Source organism: Symphodus melops (assembly GCF_947650265.1).
Source record: "Symphodus melops genome assembly, chromosome: 10".
Lineage (NCBI taxonomy): Eukaryota > Metazoa > Chordata > Actinopteri > Labriformes > Labridae > Symphodus > Symphodus melops.
In genome coordinates this window covers 26892867-26915182 of record NC_136700.1, presented here as the reverse complement: position 1 = coordinate 26915182, position 22316 = coordinate 26892867, and the positions used below count along the sequence as shown (strand labels likewise).

Genomic DNA, 22316 nt, shown 5'->3' with positions numbered 1-22316 from the left:
TTATTTTCCACTAGGGACACTGAAGGCACGGGGGTGTTTATATAGGAGCATAGGTGACAGGAAGGGGAGGGAACAGGTAGGGGGAGCACAAACAGTTCTCACCAGACCAGCAATCACCACAGACCAGCAATCACCACAGACCAGCAACACGTCAGACCAGCAATCACGTCAGACCAGCACTCATGTTACCACCAGCACTAAGAAAAACCAATGGAAAATGGTATGTTTTGTTCTCATTTTATCATCATCAAATCACTACAATAAACCGTCAAGTCAACAATAATTACAACTGGACTGTCATGATTTGCATCTGCGTCAGAACTTCATCCCTGCCTGCCTGTTAATGGCAATCTAATAAAAGGACGGACAAATTGGAAAATTGCCATTACAGATTCTAAATGTGCATTGTGACATTTAGTTATATAACTACATTTTATAATGAAGACAACAATCTTCTCTACCTTGCACACATTTCAACATAAGAATGAATTTTAGTATTTTATTGCATTTTCTGCTGAAATTCTCACGACCACAACTCGTCCAGTTCTGACTGAATGTATGTTCTGATTTAAACAGAGTAAAATGAAAATATTCAGGAAAACTTACTTACTCGCTTACTTACTGTCAGAAAAACGTGCTGTGTGCTTTTATTTTGAAATACAGTAAGGCCCTTCTAGTAGATGTACAAAGTTAGGCACAGAAACAGGAAGTGGTTAGGGATCCCAAAGTGAGGTCAAACAGCTCAAAGGAACGGTAACAGAGGTCGATGTGTGACGTCATCAGGTGGATCTGACTTTGTTCAAGTGAATAAAGATTCACAAATACAAGTAGAAACAACAACATGTTATTTAAGAAGCCGGCTTTATTCAGTCACACTCACGAGTGCCTCCCCGCGAGGTTTTTTTAACTGACGTCATTACAGCACGCAATCCTGATTTTCGCTGCTGCCGAGGAGACGGGAAAAATTGTGTAGTACCGAGTCTGACCTTCACCCTATATGGAAATTTAATAACAGTCTTCTTGATAATCAAGTTTTTTGCAATGAGGTCATAAAGTTAGCTCAAGACATTTCTGAAATGGAAATGTCATCTGTTAGTAAATGGGAGTGGTTTAAATTTAAAACTAAAGAGTCTGCAATCAAAACAAGTAAATATATCTCAAAACTTAAGAAAGAAAAACAACAGGTGTTGATAAGTGAAATAAACAATTTATGTCAGAAAAAAGATCTATCAATGGAAGAACATGTCAAGTTAAATAGCCTCCAATCTGACTTGGATAATTTATACTTGGAAAAAGCAAAAGGGGCTTTTGTACGTTCTAGAGCTCGTTGGTTCGAGGAAGGTGAAAAAAATTCTTCATATTTTTTTAATCTGGAAAAGCACAGACAAGCAAAAAAGAAAATTCGGAAGTTAAACATCAATGATGTCATTATAGACACTAAAGACCGAGTTGAGAAAGAAATAGGAGATTTTTACAGTAATTTATACAAATCCAATTTTTCAGAAGAAAGCTGTGCTCCACTTTTTCAAAGAATAAATGAACATAAGAAAGTGATGGATGCCGATTTTAAGTTTGCGTTGGAGGATGATCTCAAAATAGAAGAATTAGATGATGCAATTTTGCGGATGTCTAAAGGGAAGTCACCAGGTGTTGATGGTTTAACCGTTGAATTTTATATATTGTTTTGGAAAGATATCAGAGAGATGTTGTACAATGCTTTTATAGACTGTATATCATCTGGGCATCTGTCACCAACTATGAAGCAGGGGCTTATCACCCTAATCCCAAAACCTAATAAGAATACACTTCTACTGGACAACTGGAGGCCAATAACCTTGTTATGCAATGATTATAAATTATTAGCACATGTATACTCTGACCGTTTAGATGGGGTTTTAACTGAGTTAGTCGATGAATGTCAGTCCGCTTTTGTAAAGGGTAGAAATATTCATAACCACACCAGACTGATACTTGATATGTTAGACTACAACCATTTTATTAGTACAGAAAGTTATGTGTTATTTCTAGATTTCTACAAGGCCTTTGATAGCATTGAACAGCCCTTTCTGTTGAAAGCGTTAAACTTTTTAGGTTTTGAAGACAAGTTCTGTAGCATCATTAAGATGCTCTATACTGACATATACAGCTGTGTTTCCCTGAACCCTGGGATGACCCCGAGATTTAAGGTTCTTCGAGGCATAAGACAGGGCTGCCCTATCTCTCCTAAGCTTTTCATTTTAGCAACTCAGCTTTTAACTATTCTTATTCAATTTTCTCCCGAAATACAAGGTATTTCAATCTTCGACAAAGAATTTAAAATAAGTCCATTTGCAGACGACACATCTATTTTTCTAAAAGATAAATCAATGGTTGATAAAACACTCAATACAATCTCAGATTTGTCAAATGCTTCAGGCTTATCCCTTAACATAAATAAATGTGAACTACTTCCCATACATACAAGTTCTGAAACGACAATTGCTTCCATTAAAGTGGTATCAGAAGTAAAATACCTGGGAATAACATTAACAAAGAACCTTCTTAGAAGAGAAGACATGAATGTGTCCAACCGGATATCAGATACAAGAAAGTCTCTTAGTCATTGGCTGTCCAGAGACCTTACTATTTTTGGCAGGGTTATTTTATCTAAAGCAGAAGGTATCTCGAAACTTATTTATCCATGCCACTCCCTGTATATTTCCTCCAACAATATTAATAAAGCTAATTCAGTGATTTTTCAGTTCATATGGAGAAACAAGACTCACTACATTAAAAGGTCCCAGCTTGTTAAAGACTATGATAAGGGTGGTGTCAATGCTCTTGATTTTCAATCACTAGTTGGCACGTTTAAAATCAATTGGATTAAGTCCTTTTTGTCCCAACCAAACTCTATGTGGTTTCATATTCCTAGATCTTTGTTTAGTAAAATAGGCGCTTTAGACTTTCTTTTAAAATGTGATTTTGAAGTGTTCAAAATTCCACTAAAACTGTCTAATTTCCACCGTCAGGTTCTCCATTTTTGGAAAAAGATATTTACTCATAACTTTTCTCCTCACTGTTCAACTCTGTGGAACAATAGGGTAATCACGATCAATAGAAAATCCGTATTCAAGAATGATTGGGTTGAGAGAAATATTATGTTTGTTACTGATTTATTGAATTCAAATGGTGACTTAATAGACTATACATCCTTTGTTAACAAGTTTAACTTTACTTGCGGTCTTCGTATATTTAGTAAAATTTCTAAAGCGATTCCCTTACCATTAATCCAGATAATCAAGAACACCTTAATGTACGCTAATGTTAAGGCTGTGTTACCAAAATTGATGATTGATGGGTGTGACTTGTGTGATAGAAAATGTAATAACAAAGTTATTCGGAATATCCTAAAATCTCGTTTTTTCCATGATTGCCACAGAGGGCCGCTTACTAGGTTTCCAGAGAAAATTGAACTTTCTGTTCTGTCTAAAGCACATTCCAAATATATTAAGATGCCTGTTCTCCCTAAAGTGAAAGAAACCCATTTTAAATTAATTCACCAGATCTATCCAACTGCTACTTTTCTTCAAAACAGGTTTAATTTGGAGGTGAACCCTTCCTGTGCTTTCTGTGGTGAATCTGAAGAGACCTTAGAACACTTGTTTGTACTCTGTCCTGTGTCTCAAATATTTTGGGTCAACATTAGAAGCTGGTTATCGCTAAAAATTGACGATATTCCTTCTTTTGATTTTTTCAGTATTGTTTATTTCATGGATAATCTAAAGCCTTCTGTTACTGACATGGTAAACGTTATTTTACTCATGTGTAAATATCATATTCACTGTAGTAAGTGGAGAAATAGCAAACCCTCCTTTGACTGGTTTATGAATGATTTCAAATATTTTTACTTGTCCCTGAAAAAAGTTAAATCTAGCAGGATTGCTAGGAAGATTGGAGCTGATTTGTCTAAATTCTGTTTGTTTTGATTCCTGGCCCTCCTCGTTGTTGCTGTTTGTAATTTGTTTTCCTTTTTACATTGCTCCAGTTTTGTTGTCTGCTCCTTTAATTAATTTGCACTTAATCCCCCCTAGTCTTGACTGACGTTTTTGAATGTACTTGTTCTGTATATTTAGCTATTGTTGCTCATCCTTTTAAGAGTTTGTTGTGTCTTTTTGTGTATGTTGAAATTTTCAATAAAGTTGAAGGAAAAAAAAAAAAAAAAAAAAAAGAGGAGACGGGAAAAAACTATGGGAAAAACCATACACATAATATATGTATAGGATCTATGGTTTTTCCCGTCTCCTCGGCGGCAGCAAAAATCTGTTTTGTATTGGAGTTTCAAAAGATTTTGTCAGATTTTTTTTTAATGACAATTTCCAATAAATGCCATAAAATGCCTTTTTTTATTTTTTATTTAATTGTCATGTTTATTGTTATTGTTTCGTGCTTTTTTTAATGCACTGCAGGTTTGCACTGTGGGTTGAGGGGATTTCATCTGTGCTGTATGTTTAACATGTTCTTGTGAAATCCTCCTGTTTTGATTGGGTTTCTTCCCGACGGCCCGTGAGCCTCGGAGGTCAGCACTGACCCATCGCACTACGGCACACTGAACAAAGAAACAGATGTTCACAGCTCATAGCACGAAGCAGCGACAGTAGAGGGGGAGCTGTTAAGGGCTTGGTACCTAATTATCCTAGGGGACGGGTATTTAGATCATCCTGGCAGCGCTCAGATGGACCCTTCCTCCTTGGCTGGGTGTTAGATGATTTTATTTTGAGCTGCGATCTTATAAGAAATATTAGACTAGAGGTGGGAAAGGAGGTCGCCCTCTGAGTTCTAGGAAATAGTAGACTAGTTAACTACAGCAGGTGATGAACTTCTCTTACCTGCAATAGGACCTTCATGCCCGTGGAGGACGCCCAACACTTTGTAGAGTATTTGACATCTTTGATAGATATAGTAACTCTAAAAAGGTCAAATATGGGACCTTTAATGTCCTATAAATATGAAGAGAAAACACCGTGCTACAAAGTACTTTACTTTAAATGTCATTGAACACACTCAGAGCAAATATGTTCCAACAGTTTCTGTGATCACTCCTAACGTTTGACTCCTGAATGAAATTTACATTTCCACTACAAGTTCAATGAAATAGAATTTTATTTAATTAATGGATTTATTCAAATAAAATGACATTTATGAAATCAATTTAAAAATCAATACTTTGATATAATTTAATAATACCGATAAAAAAAATGTAATCAAAATAAAAAATATGAAATGTATTTTATGTTTGTATGGACTTTCTGAGTGTCTGAGTGGCACGGAAAAACAGGAAGTGACATCAGCGCAACAGACTACAAAAATAAAACAAGCTCTAAAATAAAATATAAAAAAGGAAAATATAATAAACATGTAACACGTATCAAAAAATGTAAATAAAAGGATGGATATTTTGGTGAAGTATGTCAATAAAGTATTTTAACACACCTGTTAAACTTATTTAGTTTTATTTTATTAAATTCTGTGTTTATATTTTTGTTCTAAATAAAAGGCAATAATAATAATAATAGTTATGGCACTTAAATTAGTATGTATTTATTATTTAGAGTAAAATATTTTACAATAATAGACAAATATATTTAAATCATATTTATATCTCAGACTTTATTTTCATTCTTCCTCTTTGTGTAAAACTGCTGAGTCATCGTTAAACGTAGAGTAATAAAATAATGAAACGAAGAAATCAGTCATCCATTAAAGCTGAGCCTGGATCAACAGCGCCCCCGTGTGGCTGAAAGGAGAATCAGAAACATGACAGGTTAGGGTTAGGATGTTCACAAACATCCAGAGAACTTCAAACATCCCAGAAGAGATTCAGGATCCTTCTCGGAGCGACTCGGAGCCAGGAAGAGACGCAGACCTTATCTTTCGTTTACACCTCAACCGATTCATTCACCAACCCAAACAATCTTCCAATATTAGCACATCCAGTGACTCAGAGCCTTGGACCGTACAGGAGGCTCGTCCTCTGAAACCTTCAGGCTCAGAGCCTTGGACCGTACAGGAGGCTCGTCCTCTGAAACCTTCAGGCTCAGAGCCTTGGACCGTACGGGAGGCTCTGAAACCTTCAGACTCGGAGCCTTGGACCGTACGGGAGGCTCGTCCTCTGAAACCTTCAGACTCAGAGCCTTGGACCGTACAGGAGGCTCGTCCTCTGAAACCTTCAGACTCAGAGCCTTGGACCGTACAGGAGGCTCGTCCTCTGAAACCTTCAGGCTCAGAGTCAAATGGAGCTTTGAACTCGTACCTTGAGTGTGTCTGCAGCATGGCTGGCTGCAGTTGGCTCGATGTTGGGGACGGAGAGTATGGCGCACAGCTGAGCCTTCTTCTTCTCCAGAGTGTTCCTCAGCACCTCCACCTTCCTCTCCAGCAACATCGTCTTCAGCCCGGCTTGCTGCTGTGCATCCAGTAAGGCCGCCGTCTGCTTCCTCTTCAGCTCGTCGCGCTCCTGCTCAACCTGCCGGAAAACAAAAGGCTCCTTTACAGAGAGCTGGCAGGCGGCGTGAAGGGAAAAGTGGTGAGTGTGGTTACCTTCTGGACGGTCAGCTCTAGCTCCAGCTTCTCCATGTCCAGCTCATCCAGCTCCTTTTCCATGACCTTCACTCGCCCTCTACTTTTCTGTCACACACATCAGCAGCCTTACTTTGAAACCACTTCATGACATCACAAAGGGCAGTAGCCCCTCCCCTTCATGACATCACAAAGGGCAGTAGCCCCTCCCCCAGGTGGCTGTTGGTTGGTGCAGTGAACGTACCATGATCTGGCTCCAGTCCTTGTCCAGTTTTTCCAGATGCTTCTGGAGCTGTGGGAGCTTCTGCTGGGACTCCTGCAGAGCCGTCTGCAGACCATCCTTCTCCTGCCTGTCTGCTGCCAGCTCCCTCTCCTCTCTGTGCACCTCCTTCTTCAGCTGCTCCTGCTCCTCCTAAAGGACCACACACACACACACACACACACAGTGTCTTCTCCTGCAGGACCACACACACACACACACACACTCTCCTCTCTGTGCACCTCCTTCTTCAGCTGCTCCTGCTCCTCCTAAAGGACCACACACACACACACACACACACACACACACACAGTGTCTTCTCCTGCAGGACCACACACACACACACACACTCTCCTCTCTGTGCACCTCCTTCTTCAGCTGCTCCTGCTCCTCCTAAAGGACCACACACACACACACACACACACACAGTGTCTTCTCCTGCAGGACCACACACACACACACACACACACACACACACACACACACACACACACACACACGGTGTCTCCTCCTAAAGGACCACACACACACACACACACACACACACACGGTGTCTCCTCCTGCAGGACCACACACACACACACACGGTGTCTCCTCCTGCAGGACCACACACACAGTTTCTCCTCCTGCAGGACCACACACACACACACACACACACACACACACACACACACACACACACACAGTGTCTCCTCCTGCAGGACCACACACTCTGTCCCACAGCTTCTCAGATTATCAGGGGGCGGGGCCTCCTCGTCGATACAAAGTGGAGGCTTACTACAACACTACTGCAGTGTCCAATCAGAATGATCCTCAGTGGAAAAGGGGGCGTGTCTGTAAGTAGAAAGCCTTCTGTGCTAAAATCAGAGACTTGAGACAGGAGGAGCACCCTGACCCGCTGCTCCTGGTCCCATGCTGCTGGATTCTAATAGATAAGAGTCCATGGTGGATTGTGGGAGATGAGAGCGTGTGGCGTGGGCGGCGTGTTGGGCGGCGTGATGCCTTTGTGTCACCTTGTGTTGCAGCAGCAGGAGCCGTTTCTCCTGAATCTCGGAGAAGATGAGGACGGCCTGTTTACGCTCTCGGTCCTGATCCTCCACCTGAGTGGCGACGCGACTTTTCCATCGCTCGTCCACCTCCTGGATCTCCTCGCTCTTCTCTTTCTCGTGCTCGTCCAGCGCACGCTGCCTTTTCTCGTGAAAGTTCACCGCCATGTCTGTTTGGAGAAAAACACGGGGACGGTTTGACGAGACAGGCCGGGGTTTTTGTTCCCAGCTCAGAAAACAGGATGTGTGCTGGTTCACCTGTGATCCTCTGCTGGTAGTCGTTGTTCAGCTCCATCAGCTCCACCTGATGCTTCTGTCCGGACACGGAGAGACGACACCTTCAGAAATACAACACGCCGCAGGAACCAAAGCGTGACAAACAAAACGCCGCCTCACCAGTTTGAGCTCCTTGATGCGGTTTTCGTCGTCTAACTGCTTCTTCCTGTCGCTGGCCCGCAGGCCGCTCAGCTCCCCCCGCAGACCCACCTCCGTCTGCGTGTTCTGGTTCTGGATCAGCGAGGCGGCCGTGACGGCGTCCACCTTCAGGCCTGACACGATGGCGTGCTGTTCGGCCCGGACGTGCTTCAGCTTCTGCTTGTGCACCTGAAGGGGGCGGCGTTCAGGTGTGACGTTAAGGACTCACCTCTTTGAAAGGAGCGGTAACAAGAGACCATGCTGCGTAAACAGCTGTTTGGATTCGAACCTGCAGCCATCGCCTCTGTTCACGTGGCGTGCATCATAACCGAGGCAATCAGGCTCTGTCAAATTATTCATCCCCCCCCCCCCCCGCTGAATTTCAACAATTAATCCTGAATAATTCCATTGTTAGTGATTTTATTTTGAAAGGTTGTGCTTTCTTGCTTCACTTTGCTGTCTGATTCAACCCTGCTTTTATTTTGAAATTAAGTAAGGATCTCCTGGTGGAATGAACTGAAAACAGCGACTTTGATGTGACGTTACTTCCTGTTTAAAGAAATGTACTGGTTGCCTGTTCAGACTCCAAACACACTCAAAGATGGTGGAATCACATGTAGCTCAACTGTGTGTCGGTCTGTGCAGCTCACATTGATCTCCACCCGGTGGCGCTCCTTCGCCTCCTCCTTCTCCCTCCGTCTGACCCTCAGCCTCGCCTCCACCTCCTCCAGGCTCCTCTTGGAGATTTCCCAGGATGCCTGCATCTTGTCCCTCTCCAGCTGGCAGTAGCTCCTCTCCTCCCGCTCTCTGTCCAGCTCCTCCCGGAGGCGAATGATGTGCTCCTCCAGCTGCCGGGGGGGGGGGGGAGAGAGAGAGAGAGGCGGCCAATCAGAGCAGACTACAAATACTGAGAGTGTGAAGCTCAGAGGGAAGTTCTGGGATCTGTTCACAATGAACCGTGGAGCTGCAGAAGTTCACATCTGCACGGGTTCAATAAAGACAAATAATCAAGTTCTCTTCTCCCCACATGAACCTTCCACTATCACAGCTGCATCTAACCCTAACTGCTGAGGTGCCCTCGAGCAAGGCACCAGAGAGAGTGTGTGTGTGTGTGTGTGTGTGTGTGTGTGTGTAAACAGAATTACCCTCAGGAGTGAAATGAAGTATATCCAAATCTAATCTGCTGTATTTTCTACAAAGACACAGGATGGTTCCTGTTTCTGTCAGGACATCATCAGCGTTCTTTGCTCAGCTTACAAGGAGCTGAATTCAGTTCAGTCTGCTCATTCTAACTTGTGACTGTGACCAACAAATGATAGATACCTAAATTCCTCAAGGTGTCTGCTTTCTTTAAGTGAAGATTTCAAGTGTGCGTGATACTTTTACAAAGTGTGACTTAAAGCATCTTTAGAAGCTGCAGAGAGATGAAGTCAGTGTGAAAGGACTGAAAGAAGCTGCAGAGAGAGGAGTTTGGCGTTTCATGCAACTCTTTAAAACCTAACTCTGAAGAAGATGCTAACGTTAGCTTAGCATGCAGCAGCAGCAGCTCTGACCTGATCTTTGGACATCTCTTTGGTTGAAAGTCCGTCCACCACCGCGGGCTGTTTTCCCTTGGAGGCTTTCTTCTTGCGTTCAGCTTTCTTCGGTGGCTGCAAAATGAAACACAGAGCAGCTAACCGTTAGCTGACTCTGACTGATGCTAAGCTAGCACATTGTAAACGCTATTTCTGTAACTTCTCGAGTTTTTCTCACCATCCTGCGGCTTCGTGGATCCTTGTTGTCACTTTAAATCACGGTATTTAAATCAGCAGAAAGTACGAGCTGCAGCTTCACGACTCTGTTAACTGCAATAAACGAATGGGCGTTGTCATGGCAACGGCGTCTCTTGAAAAATGCTTCTTCTTTATTTTAAACAAAATTAAAGGGAACTATATTGTATAATAATATAATACGATTATGGTAAATAGAAAATAAATAATAAGGAATCATTCTGAAATGTAAATTGAAATGAGATTCACGTGGTTCATGATTCTGCCAGTTAAAGGGACGTTTGATTCAGCTGGGCTCTTCAGTAAGGTCATTAATAGTAAACACAACGATGAGCCTGCTCCTTTGTAATCAGACAAACAGCAGGGTCATTCTCAGGAAACCATTGCAATACCATGTCCATAGTGATTCTAAATGTGCATTGTGACATTTAGTTATATAACTACATTTTATAATGAAGAAAACAATCTTCTCTACCTTGCACACATTTCAACATAAGTGTTGAGATTTGTGCTCTAATTTCATTTTGTGTTGAGATTATGCCCCTGTCTGTATTTGTTTTTCTATTTTGATTTCCCATGTGTTGTCATGTGACCTAACCTGTGTAATTAGTGACCCTACAGGTGAACTTAATAAAAGCGCGTGTGCCCGCAATGCGGATGTTCACAGCAAAGAGAAGTTCATGTGTGTTTGTGTCTTCGTTTGAACGCTGCGTAAAAAAGTTGTTCTGCTAACAGGTTATGGGCCCAGATCTCATAACGCACAGTGAGATTTACTTGTCGGGTGAGAGTCGCGACGTTTACAGCGTGCACCTGAATTCTGTGTGAACCTGCAACATGAGCAGAAAAGACGGAGGCGCCGGACCAAGTAGCCGCTGGGCGAGACTCGTTTTTGACGGTGACGAGAGAAATTATGAACTGTGGGAAACGAAATTTTTGGGTCACCTTTGTCTACAAGGCTTGAAGGACACAATCCTAAAAGAGCCCATCGCCGATGATGATGAGGAGGAGGAGGGGAAAAATGCCGAGGCTTACGCGGAGCTCATTCAGTTCCTGGATGATAAGAGCCTGTCGCTTATAATGAGAGAAGCAGCAGATGATGGCCGCGCAGCGCTAAAGATTCTCCGAGAGTACTACGATGGAAAAGGAAAACCAAGGATAATTAACCCGTATACCGAGTTAACCTCTTTGCAAAAATCACCAAATGAGAGCGTCACCGAATATATAATCAGAGCAGAGACTGCAATCACTGCCCTCAGAAAAGCAGATGAACAATTAAGTGATGGCCTTCTGATAGCGATGGTTTTAAAGGGGCTACCAGAGACTTTTAAACCCTTTGCAATCCATATAACCCAGACTGACGATCAGTTCACTTTTGCTGAATTTAAGACGAAGCTGAGAAGTTTTGAGGACAATGAAACCATGCGCGCAACAGCTTTTGAGGACAATGTGATGAAGGCAAGAGCGCATTATGAATCAAAGCATGATCGAGAGGGAGCGAGTGGACGTAATACGGACATTGTGTGTTACAAATGCGGCAACAGAGGTCACATAGCCAGAAACTGTGTGCGCAAACAGTGGTGCCATCAATGTAAAAGTAACACTCACAACAGTGCAAGTTGTAGACGGAGGAAACAGCGGGACAAAGCACAGAGAGTTTCAGAGAAGACTGGGTGTAAGGAGTTCGCCTTCCAGATAAGTGACAAAGACGCGGAGAAGCAGGTGCCTGGTGTGAGAAGAGGGCTGATGGTCGATGCAGGTGCCACGTCACACATTGTCACAGACATTGCAAACTTCAAAAAGTTTGATGAAAGTTTCCAGGCCGGTACCCACTGTGTGGAATTGGCTGACGGATCCAGGGGCAATGGAGTGGCCAAACGCAGGGGTGACGCGGAGGTGTGGCTACTCGACAGCAAGGGACAATCATTCCGAACAATGCTGAAGGGTGCCCTGTACATTCCTACATACCCTCAAGATATCTTCTCCGTGAAGGCTGCTACTTCAAATGGAGCTACTGTGATTTTCAGCGAGAAGAGAAACGTCCTGCTACATAAAGACGGTACCAAATTCCCCATACATGTGCACAACAAACTTTATTATCTACACACAACAGAAAATGACTGTAATGACAAATGCAAGAAAAGCTTAGATCTGCAGAGCTGGCATGAGATTTTCGGACATTGTAATTTTGCAGATTTAAGGAGAATGTGTGATGTTGTTGATGGGATGGTCATTGATAAAAAGGGAGGCATACCTACCCCTAGTTGTGAGATCTGCATACAGGGGAAATTTGTGCAAACCAGAAACAGAAATCTAGATCGAAGGGCCAAAGCGCCACTTGACATGGTTCATACTGATTTAGCCGGCCCCATAGATCCAATGTCTCTAGATGGTCACAGATACGCATTATCTTTTACAGATGATTATTCTAGTGCGGTATTTGTTTATTTTCTGAAAAAAAAGAGTGACACCGTGCAAGCTACTGAAAAGTTCATAGCTGATATGGCCCCTTATGGGACAATAAAATCGATGCGATCTGACAACGGGACTGAGTACACGGGCAGAGAGTTTCGGACATTGCTGAGCGAGAAAGGTATCCGGCATGAAACCTCGGCCCCATATTCCCCGCACCAAAACGGCACAGCCGAACGCAGTTGGCGAACACTGTTTGGTATGGCCAGATGTATGCTCATCGAGAGCGAGCTACCAAAATATTTGTGGACATATGCTGTCCAGACCGCGGCAGTCGTAAGGAATAGGTGTTTTAACAAGCGCACTAAACAGACACCTTATTACATGTTAACCGGTAGGCAGCCAAATGTCGCTAGGATGCAGAAGTTCGGACAGATCTGTTATGCATACAAACATCATAGAGGAAAGTTGGACTCTAGAGGTAAAGAAGGGGTTTTCGTCGGTTATGACAAAAATAGTCCAGCATACACGATTTACTATCCCAGCGACAAAAAGATTCAAAAACATAGGCTCGTTGAGTTCGTCTCTAGACAAAATAAAAACATGCAGGATGCAGAAGATGATGATGTTTTTGTCCAAAGAAAGGGACAAGGCGTACACATCCCTCCTGCTGTCTCACAAATAGGCCTAGAGATAACTGAAAGTGACACAGAGCGCGAGTCAGGCGCAACAGGCACAATAAAAGCGGAGAAAGAAGAGCGTGAGAATGGAGATGCACCTCTAGAGAGGCGCTATCCTGCCAGAGAGCGAAGAGAGCCAGAGCGTTATGGAGATTACATTTGTGGTTTCGGAGATGATATGACCAACATTGATTACTGCTATAAACTTGTATGTGATATCCCTTTAACATACAAAGAAGCTGTAAATTCAGTAAACGCGAAGAAATGGCGTAATGCTATGGATGAGGAAGTGCAATCGTTAAATGACAACTCAACATTCACCCTGACCACACTACCCGAGGGCAAAGGTGTAGTGGGGGGAAGGTGGGTTTATGCCTTGAAAAAGAACAATGATGGAACAGACAAATACAAGGCTAGATATGTCGCAAAAGGATTTAGTCAAAAACAAGGCGTAAATTATGACGAGACTTTTTCTCCAACAGCGAGCATGACGAGCGTAAGAGTTTTTGTACAAAAAGCGGTGCAGAATGATCTGATTGTCCACCAGATGGACGTGAAAACTGCGTATTTGCATGCGCCAATTGAATGCGAGATATACATGGATCAGCCAGAAGGTTATGAAATCAAATCTGGAGATAATGGCGATAATGACACACTAGTATGTAAACTAAACAAATCCCTGTATGGACTAAAACAGTCAGGACGCAATTGGAACAAGATGTTGCATAACTATCTGTGTGAAATGAAGTTTGTGCAAAATCCAGTTGACCATTGTGTCTATAGTAAAGTCACTGAGAAAGTGAAGATTCACATAATCATATGGGTTGATGATTTAATTATTGCTGCTAGTGGTGAGAAAATCTTGAAATGTGTCAAAGAAATGCTGAATTCCAAGTTTCAAATGAAAGATCTTGGCAAACTCTCTCATTTTCTTGGTATTGATTTTGTACAAAATGGTGACACTGTCAAAATGTCTCAGAGCAAGTATGTACAAAAAGTTCTGGAAAGATTTTCTATGTTAAACTGTCAACCAAGAGCAACCCCATGTGAACAAAAACTTGATTACAGTAATGATGCGGAAGACATGGATGATGTCAGGAAATACAGAGAGGCAGTAGGGAGTTTAATTTACTTAGCAACCTGTACAAGGCCAGATTTAAGTTTTGTTGTGAGTAAACTGTCTATGTATTTCAACAAACCTTTTTCTGATCAATGGGCAACTGTGAAGCATGTTTTACGATATTTGAAGGGAACCCAAGACAAAGCATTGTGTTTTTGTAAATATGCAGAAGACAACCTGATTCATGCCTACAGTGATGCAAATTGGGCTTCTGATGTTGATGATAGAAAGAGTACGACAGGGTACTGCATCAGCTTAAACAAGAACGGTCCACTGGTTTCTTGGAAAACCAAACGACAGCCAACAGTTGCATGATCTACCTGTGAGGCCGAATATGTGGCATTAGCTGCGACAATGCAGGAATGTTTACATTTAAAACAGCTGATGAAGTGTTTTGACGGTCAAGGTTACAAATGCTGTCTATGAAGACAATCAAGGAGCTATAGCTTTAGCCAAAAATCCAGTTCATAGACAACGCTGCAAGCATGTCGACATAAAATACCACTTTGTTAGGTCCTTAGTGAATGATGGTGAAATACACCTTAAGTACTGCCCAACCAATGATATGGTTGCAGATGTGTTAACGAAGCCTGCTACTAAGTTAAAGCTGGAAAGGTTTAAGATGTTTATGTTTGGAATATGAAGTGTCTGCATTTTTCTGTATGCATGTTAATAGGATGAAATTTGGGAAATGTGAGCAAGTGGGGGTGTTGAGATTTGTGCTCTAATTTCATTTTGTGTTTGAGATTATGCCCCTGTCTGTATTTGTTTTTCTATTTTGATTTCCCATGTGTTGTCATGTGACCTAACCTGTGTAATTAGTGACCCTACAGGTGAACTTAATAAAAGCGCGTGTGCCCGCAATGCGGATGTTCACAGCAAAGAGAAGTTCATGTGTGTTTGTGTCTTCGTTTGAACGCTGCGTAAAAAAGTTGTTCTGCTAACAATAAGAATGAATTTTAGTATTTTATTGCATTTTCTGCTGAAATTCTCACGACCACAACTCGTCCAGTTCTGACTGAATGTATGTTCTGATTTAAACAGAGTAAAATGAAAATATTCAGGAAAACTTACTTACTCGCTTACTTACTGTCAGAAAAACGTGCTGTGTGCTTTTATTTTGAAATACAGTAAGGCCCTTCTAGTAGATGTACAAAGTTAGGCACAGAAACAGGAAGTGGTTAGGGATCCCAAAGTGAGGTCAAACAGCTCAAAGGAACGGTAACAGAGGTCGATGTGTGACGTCATCAGGTGGATCTGACTTTGTTCAAGTGAATAAAGATTCACAAATACAAGTAGAAACAACAACATGTTATTTAAGAAGCCGGCTTTATTCAGTCACACTCACGAGTGCCTCCCCGCGAGGTTTTTTTAACTGACGTCATTACAGCACGCAATCCTGATTTTCGCTGCTGCCGAGGAGACGGGAAAAAAACTATGGGAAAAACCATACACATAATATATGTATAGGATCTATGGTTTTTCCCATCTCCTCGGCGGCAGCAAAAATCTGTTTTGTATTGGAGTTTCAAAAGATTTTGTCAGATTTTTTTTTAATGACAATTTCCAATAAATGCCATAAAATGCCTTTTTTTATTTTTTATTTAATTGTCATGTTTATTGTTATTGTTTCGTGCTTTTTTTAATGCACTGCAGGTTTGCACTGTGGGTTGATGGGATTTCATCTGTGCTGTATGTTTAACATGTTCTTGTGAAATCCTCCTGTTTTGATTGGGTTTCTTCCCGACGGCCCGTGAGCCTCGGAGGTCAGCACTGACCCATCGCACTACGGCACACTGAACAAAGAAACAGATGTTCACAGCTCATAGCACGAAGCAGCGACAGTAGAGGGGGAGCTGTTAAGGGCTTGGTACCTAATTATCCTAGGGGACGGGTATTTAGATCATCCTGGCAGCGCTCAGATGGACCCTTCCTCCTTGGCTGGGTGTTAGATGATTTTATTTTGAGCTGCGATCTTATAAGAAATATTAGACTAGAGGTGGGAAAGGAGGTCGCCCTCTGAGTTCTAGGAAATAGTAGACTAGTTAACTACAGCAGGTGATGAACTTCTCTTACCTGCAATAGGACCTTCATGCCCGTGGAGGACGCCCAACACTTTGTAGAGTATTTGACATTTTTGATAGATATAGTAACTCTAAAAAGGTCAAATATGGGACCTTTAATGTCCTATAAATATGAAGAGAAAACACCGTGCTACAAAGTACTTTACTTTAAATGTCATTGAACACACTCAGAGCAAATATGTTCCAACAGTTTCTGTGATCACTCCTAACGTTTGACTCCTGAATGAAATTTACATTTTCACTACAAGTTCAATGAAATAGAATTTTATTTAATTAATGGATTTATTCAAATAAAATGACATTTATGAAATCAATTTAAAAATCAATACTTTGATATAATTTAATAATACCGATAAAAAAAATTTAATCAAAATAAAAAATATGAAATGTATTTTATGTTTGTATGGACTTTCTGAGTGTCTGAGTGGCACGGAAACACAGGAAGTGACATCAGCGCAACAGACTACAAAAATAAAACAAGCTCTAAAATAAAATATAAAAAAGGAAAATATAATAAACATGTAACACGTATCAAAAAATGTAAATAAAAGGATGGATATTTTGGTGAAGTATGTCAATAAAGTATTTTAACACACCTGTTAAACTTATTTAGTTTTATTTTATTAAATTCTGTGTTTATATTTTTGTTCTAAATAAAAGGCAATAATAATAATAATAGTTATGGCACTTAAATTAGTATGTATTTATTATTTAGAGTAAAATATTTTACAATAATAGACTAATACATTTAAATCATATTTATATCTCAGACTTTATTTTCATTCTTCCTCTTTGTGTAAAACTGCTGAGTCATCGTTAAACGTAGAGTAATAAAATAATGAAACGAAGAAATCAGTCATCCATTAAAGCTGAGCCTGGATCAACAGCGCCCCCGTGTGGCTGAAAGGAGAATCAGAAACATGACAGGTTAGGGTTAGGATGTTCACAAACATCCAGAGAACTTCAAACATCCCAGAAGAGATTCAGGATCCTTCTCGGAGCGACTCGGAGCCAGGAAGAGACGCAGACCTTATCTTTCGTTTACACCTCAACCGATTCATTCACCAACCCAAACAATCTTCCAATATTAGCACATCCAGTGACTCAGAGCCTCGGACCATACAGGAGGCTCGTCCTCTGAAACCTTCAGGCTCAGAGCCTTGGACCATACAGGAGGCTCGTCCTCTGAAACCTTCAGGCTCAGAGCCTCGGACCGTACAGGAGGCTCGTCCTCTGAAACCTTCAGACTCGGAGCCTTGGACAGTACAGGAGGCTCGTCCTCTGAAACCTTCAGACTCAGAGCCTTGGACCGTACAGGAGGCTCTGAAACCTTCAGACTCAGAGCCTTGGACCGTACAGGAGGCTCGTCCTCTGAAACCTTCAGGCTCAGAGTCAAATGGAGCTTTGAACTCGTACCTTGAGTGTGTCTGCAGCATGGCTGGCTGCAGTTGGCTCGATGTTGGGGACGGAGAGTATGGCGCACAGCTGAGCCTTCTTCTTCTCCAGAGTGTTCCTCAGCACCTCCACCTTCCTCTCCAGCAACATCGTCTTCAGCCCGGCTTGCTGCTGTGCATCCAGTAAGGCCGCCGTCTGCTTCCTCTTCAGCTCGTCGCGCTCCTGCTCAACCTGCCGGAAAACAAAAGGCTCCTTTACAGAGAGCTGGCAGGCGGCGTGAAGGGAAAAGTGGTGAGTGTGGTTACCTTCTGGACGGTCAGCTCTAGCTCCAGCTTCTCCATGTCCAGCTCATCCAGCTCCTTTTCCATGACCTTCACTCGCCCTCTACTTTTCTGTCACACACATCAGCAGCCTTACTTTGAAACCACTTCATGACATCACAAAGGGCAGTAGCCCCTCCCCTTCATGACATCACAAAGGGCAGTAGCCCCTCCCCTTCATGACATCACAAAGGGCAGTAGCCCCTCCCCCAGGTGGCTGTTGGTTGGTGCAGTGAACGTACCATGATCTGGCTCCAGTCCTTGTCCAGTTTTTCCAGATGCTTCTGGAGCTGTGGGAGCTTCTGCTGGGACTCCTGTAGAGCCGTCTGCAGACCATCCTTCTCCTGCCTGTCTGCTGCCAGCTCCCTCTCCTCTCTGTGCACCTCCTTCTTCAGCTGCTCCTGCTCCTCCTAAAGGACCACACACACACACACACACACACACACACACACACACGGTGTCTCCTCCTAAAGGACCACACACACACACACACACACACGGTGTCTCCTCCTGCAGGACCACACACACACACACACACGGTGTCTCCTCCTGCAGGACCACACACACACACACACACACACACACACACACACACACACACACACACACACACACACACAGTGTCTCCTCCTGCAGGACCACACACTCTGTCCCACAGCTTCTCAGATTATCAGGGGGCGGGGCCTCCTCGTCGATACAAAGTGGAGGCTTACTACAACACTACTGCAGTGTCCAATCAGAATGATCCTCAGTGGAAAAGGGGGCGTGTCTGTAAGTAGAAAGCCTTCTGTGCTAAAATCAGAGACTTGAGACAGGAGGAGCACCCTGACCCGCTGCTCCTGGTCCCATGCTGCTGGATTCTAATAGATAAGAGTCCGTGGTGGATTGTGGGAGATGAGAGCGTGTGGCGTGGGCGGCGTGTTGGGCGGCGTGATGCCTTTGTGTCACCTTGTGTTGCAGCAGCAGGCGCCGTTTCTCCTGAATCTCGGAGAAGATGAGGACGGCCTGTTTACGCTCTCGGTCCTGATCCTCCACCTGAGTGGCGACGCGACTTTTCCATCGCTCGTCCACCTCCTGGATCTCCTCGCTCTTCTCTTTCTCGTGCTCGTCCAGCGCACGCTGCCTTTTCTCGTGAAAGTTCACCGCCATGTCTGTTTGGAGAAAAACACGGGGACGGTTTGACGAGACAGGCCGGGGTTTTTGTTCCCAGCTCAGAAAACAGGATGTGTGCTGGTTCACCTGTGATCCTCTGCTGGTAGTCGTTGTTCAGCTCCATCAGCTCCACCTGATGCTTCTGTCCGGACACGGAGAGACGACACCTTCAGAAATACAACACGCCGCAGGAACCAAAGCGTGACAAACAAAACGCCGCCTCACCAGTTTGAGCTCCTTGATGCGGTTTTCGTCGTCTAACTGCTTCTTCCTGTCGCTGGCCCGCAGGCCGCTCAGCTCCCCCCGCAGACCCACCTCCGTCTGCGTGTTCTGGTTCTGGATCAGCGAGGCGGCCGTGACGGCGTCCACCTTCAGGCCTGACACGATGGCGTGCTGTTCGGCCCGGACGTGCTTCAGCTTCTGCTTGTGCACCTGAAGGGGGCGGCGTTCAGGTGTGACGTTAAGGACTCACCTCTTTGAAAGGAGCGGTAACAAGAGACCATGCTGCGTAAACAGCTGTTTGGATTCGAACCTGCAGCCATCGCCTCTGTTCACGTGGCGTGCATCATAACCGAGGCAATCAGGCTCTGTCAAATTATTCATTTCCCCCCCGCTGAATTTCAACAATTAATCCTGAATAATTCCATTGTTAGTGATTTTATTTTGAAAGGTTGTGCTTTCTTGCTTCACTTTGCTGTCTGATTCAACCCTGCTTTTATTTTGAAATTAAGTAAGGATCTCCTGGTGGAATGAACTGAAAACAGCGACTTTGATGTGACGTTACTTCCTGTTTAAAGAAATGTACTGGTTGCCTGTTCAGACTCCAAACACACTCAAAGATGGTGGAATCACATGTAGCTCAACTGTGTGTCGGTCTGTGCAGCTCACATTGATCTCCACCCGGTGGCGCTCCTTCGCCTCCTCCTTCTCCCTCCGTCTGACCCTCAGCCTCGCCTCCACCTCCTCCAGTCTCATCTTGGAGATTTCCCAGGATGCCTGTTCCTTGTCCCTCTCCAGCTGGGAGTAGATCCTCTCCTCCCGCTCTCTGTCCAGCTCCTCCCGGAGGCGAATGATGTGCTCCTCCAGCTGCCGGGGGGGGGGGGGGGAGAGAGAGAGAGAGAGGCGGCCAATCAGAGCAGACTACAAATACTGAGAGTGTGAAGCTCAGAGGGAAGTTCTGGGATCTGTTCACAATGAACCGTGGAGCTGCAGAAGTTCACATCTGCACGGGTTCAATAAAGACAAATAATCAAGTTCTCTTCTCCCCACATGAACCTTCCACTATCACAGCTGCATCTAACCCTAACTGCTGAGGTGCCCTCGAGCAAGGCACCAGAGAGTGTGTGTGTGTGTGTGTAAACAGAATTACCCTCAGGAGTGAAATGAAGTATATCCAAATCTAATCTGCTGTATTTTCTACAAAGACACAGGATGGTTCCTGTTTCTGTCAGGACATCATCAGCGTTCTTTGCTCAGCTTACAAGGAGCTGAATTCAGTTCAGTCTGCTCATTCTAACTTGTGACTGTGACCAACAAATGATAGATACCTAAATTCCTCAAGGTGTCTGCTTTCTTTAAGTGAAGATTTCAAGTGTGCGTGATACTTTTACAAAGTGTGACTTAAAGCATCTTTAGAAGCTGCAGAGAGATGAAGTCAGTGTGAAAGGACTGAAAGAAGCTGCAGAGAGAGGAGTTTGGCGTTTCATGCAACTCTTTAAAACCTAACTCTGAAGAAGATGCTAACGTTAGCTTAGCATGCAGCAGCAGCAGCTCTGACCTGATCTTTGGACATCTCTTTGGTTGAAAGTCCGTCCACCACCGCGGGCTGTTTTCCCTTGGAGGCTTTCTTCTTGCGTTCAGCTTTCTTCGGTGGCTGCAAAATGAAACACAGAGCAGCTAACCGTTAGCTGACTCTGACTGATGCTAAGCTAGCACATTGTAAACGCTATTTCTGTAACTTCTCGAGTTTTTCTCACCATCCTGCGGCTTCGTGGATCCTTGTTGTCACTTTAAATCACGGTATTTAAATCAGCAGAAAGTACGAGCTGCAGCTTCACGACTCTGTTAACTGCAATAAACGAATGGGCGTTGTCATGGCAACGGCGTCTCTTGAAAAAAGCTTCTTCTTTATTTTAAACAAAATTAAAGGGAACTATATTGTATAATAATATAATACGATTATGGTAAATAGAAAATAAATAACAATAAGGAATCATTCTGAAATGTAAATTGAAATGAGATTCACGTGTGTAGGAGCAGATTATTAACACAATATGCAGGGTGTGTGTGTGTGTGTGTGTGTGTGTGTGTGTGTGTGTGTGTGTGTGTGTGTGTGTGTGTGTGTGTGTGTGTATGTGTGTGCGTCAATTAACGGGTGTCCCACATTTCTATATAAGGTAGGAAGCTTTGTTACTGGTCAGGTGTTCCACCCGGAAGGGCAAAACAGTTTTGGACCGCTAACGCTCAGGGAAAGCACGGTTGCCTGTGGTGATGTTGATCTGTGAAACAAGTGAATGGAGAACTAAATGGATGAAAATAAATCAATGGCATGATCAACAACAATGAATCAAGTGGACTTTAATTCATGAAACAAGGTAACAAAGCAAGCGAGTCAATTAGTAACCCAGGTGCAACACCTCAGTGGCTTAAAGCGTCGGCTTAGCCTCTACAATCAAAGTCAAAAACTGTTAAAACATATTGGGAAGATCTATTATTGCTGGAGCCAAAGACAATTCGTTTCGTGCTATTGGGGCACGCGACAAGGTTGGGAGCTTCAGTGAAAGTTGAATGTTTGGAGCGGTGCATCAGCTGATTGTCAAACTGCACGCCTGAGTTGAGGCCTGCCGAAGAGGAGAGGCTGTGCCGGTAAAGACGTGGAAGAGCTCGTGGCTGTGCCGGTGAGAAGAGCTCGTGGCTGTGCCGGTGAGGACGCGGAGCTGCTCTTGGCTGCCGGTGAGAAGAGCTCGTGGCTGTGCCGGTGAGAAGAGCTCGTGGCTGTGCTGGTGAGGACGCGGAGCTGCTCTTGGCTGCCGGTGAGAAGAGCTCGTGGCTGTGCCGGTGAGAAGAGCTCGTGGCTGTGCCGGTGAGAAGAGCTCGTGGCTGTGCCGGTGAGAAGA

At 43.6% G+C, this 22316-nt stretch overlaps 4 protein-coding genes across 4 annotated transcripts; all 4 read right to left on the bottom strand.

Annotated features, from left to right (window-relative positions):
• Positions 1 to 5620: 5620 nt before the first annotated feature.
• LOC306830634 (dynein regulatory complex subunit 4-like) lies at positions 5621 to 6744 on the bottom strand. Its single transcript, XM_079354224.1, has 3 exons — positions 6574 to 6744; positions 6290 to 6499; positions 5621 to 5773 (listed from the first exon to the last, which is right to left on the bottom strand). Exons 1-3 carry the CDS (start codon positions 6634 to 6636, stop codon positions 5726 to 5728), a joined length of 321 nt encoding a protein of 106 aa, XP_079210350.1. The 5' UTR covers positions 6637 to 6744; the 3' UTR covers positions 5621 to 5725.
• Positions 6740 to 10103, bottom strand: LOC306830569 (dynein regulatory complex subunit 4-like; the record flags this gene model as incomplete). Its single annotated transcript, XM_079354141.1, has 7 exons — positions 10024 to 10103; positions 9825 to 9920; positions 8922 to 9119; positions 8254 to 8460; positions 8116 to 8170; positions 7825 to 8027; positions 6740 to 6964 (listed from the first exon to the last, which is right to left on the bottom strand). The coding sequence occupies exons 1-7, from the start codon at positions 10024 to 10026 to the stop codon at positions 6740 to 6742; spliced, it is 987 nt and encodes a 328-aa protein (XP_079210267.1). The 5' UTR covers positions 10027 to 10103.
• Positions 10104 to 17080: 6977 nt separating this feature from the next.
• LOC306830655 (dynein regulatory complex subunit 4-like) lies at positions 17081 to 18258 on the bottom strand. The gene is made up of 3 exons (XM_079354247.1): positions 18034 to 18258; positions 17750 to 17959; positions 17081 to 17233 (listed from the first exon to the last, which is right to left on the bottom strand). The coding sequence occupies exons 1-3, from the start codon at positions 18094 to 18096 to the stop codon at positions 17186 to 17188; spliced, it is 321 nt and encodes a 106-aa protein (XP_079210373.1). The 5' UTR covers positions 18097 to 18258; the 3' UTR covers positions 17081 to 17185.
• Positions 18259 to 18846: 588 nt separating this feature from the next.
• Positions 18847 to 20992, bottom strand: LOC306830568 (dynein regulatory complex subunit 4-like; the record flags this gene model as incomplete). Its single annotated transcript, XM_079354140.1, has 5 exons — positions 18847 to 19199; positions 19288 to 19342; positions 19426 to 19632; positions 20089 to 20286; positions 20978 to 20992. The coding sequence occupies 5 exons, from the start codon at positions 20990 to 20992 to the stop codon at positions 18847 to 18849; spliced, it is 828 nt and encodes a 275-aa protein (XP_079210266.1).
• Between the last annotated feature and the right edge of the window lie 1324 nt (positions 20993 to 22316).

Bases quoted from the DNA above. Each gene is read 5' to 3' on its own strand.
- LOC306830634 (XM_079354224.1), bottom strand. From the start codon at position 6,636: ATGGAAAAGGAGCTGGATGAGCTGGACATGGAGAAGCTGGAGCTAGAG. The intron at 6,500-6,573 runs GTAACCACACTC...GTTTTCCGGCAG, and splicing joins TAGAGCTGACCGTCCAGAAG to GTTGAGCAGGAGCGCGACGA. The intron at 5,774-6,289 runs GTACGAGTTCAA...TTCTCCTTTCAG, and splicing joins ATGCTGCAGACACACTCAAG to CCACACGGGGGCGCTGTTGA.
- LOC306830655 (XM_079354247.1), bottom strand. From the start codon at position 18,096: ATGGAAAAGGAGCTGGATGAGCTGGACATGGAGAAGCTGGAGCTAGAG. The intron at 17,960-18,033 runs GTAACCACACTC...GTTTTCCGGCAG, and splicing joins TAGAGCTGACCGTCCAGAAG to GTTGAGCAGGAGCGCGACGA. The intron at 17,234-17,749 runs GTACGAGTTCAA...TTCTCCTTTCAG, and splicing joins ATGCTGCAGACACACTCAAG to CCACACGGGGGCGCTGTTGA.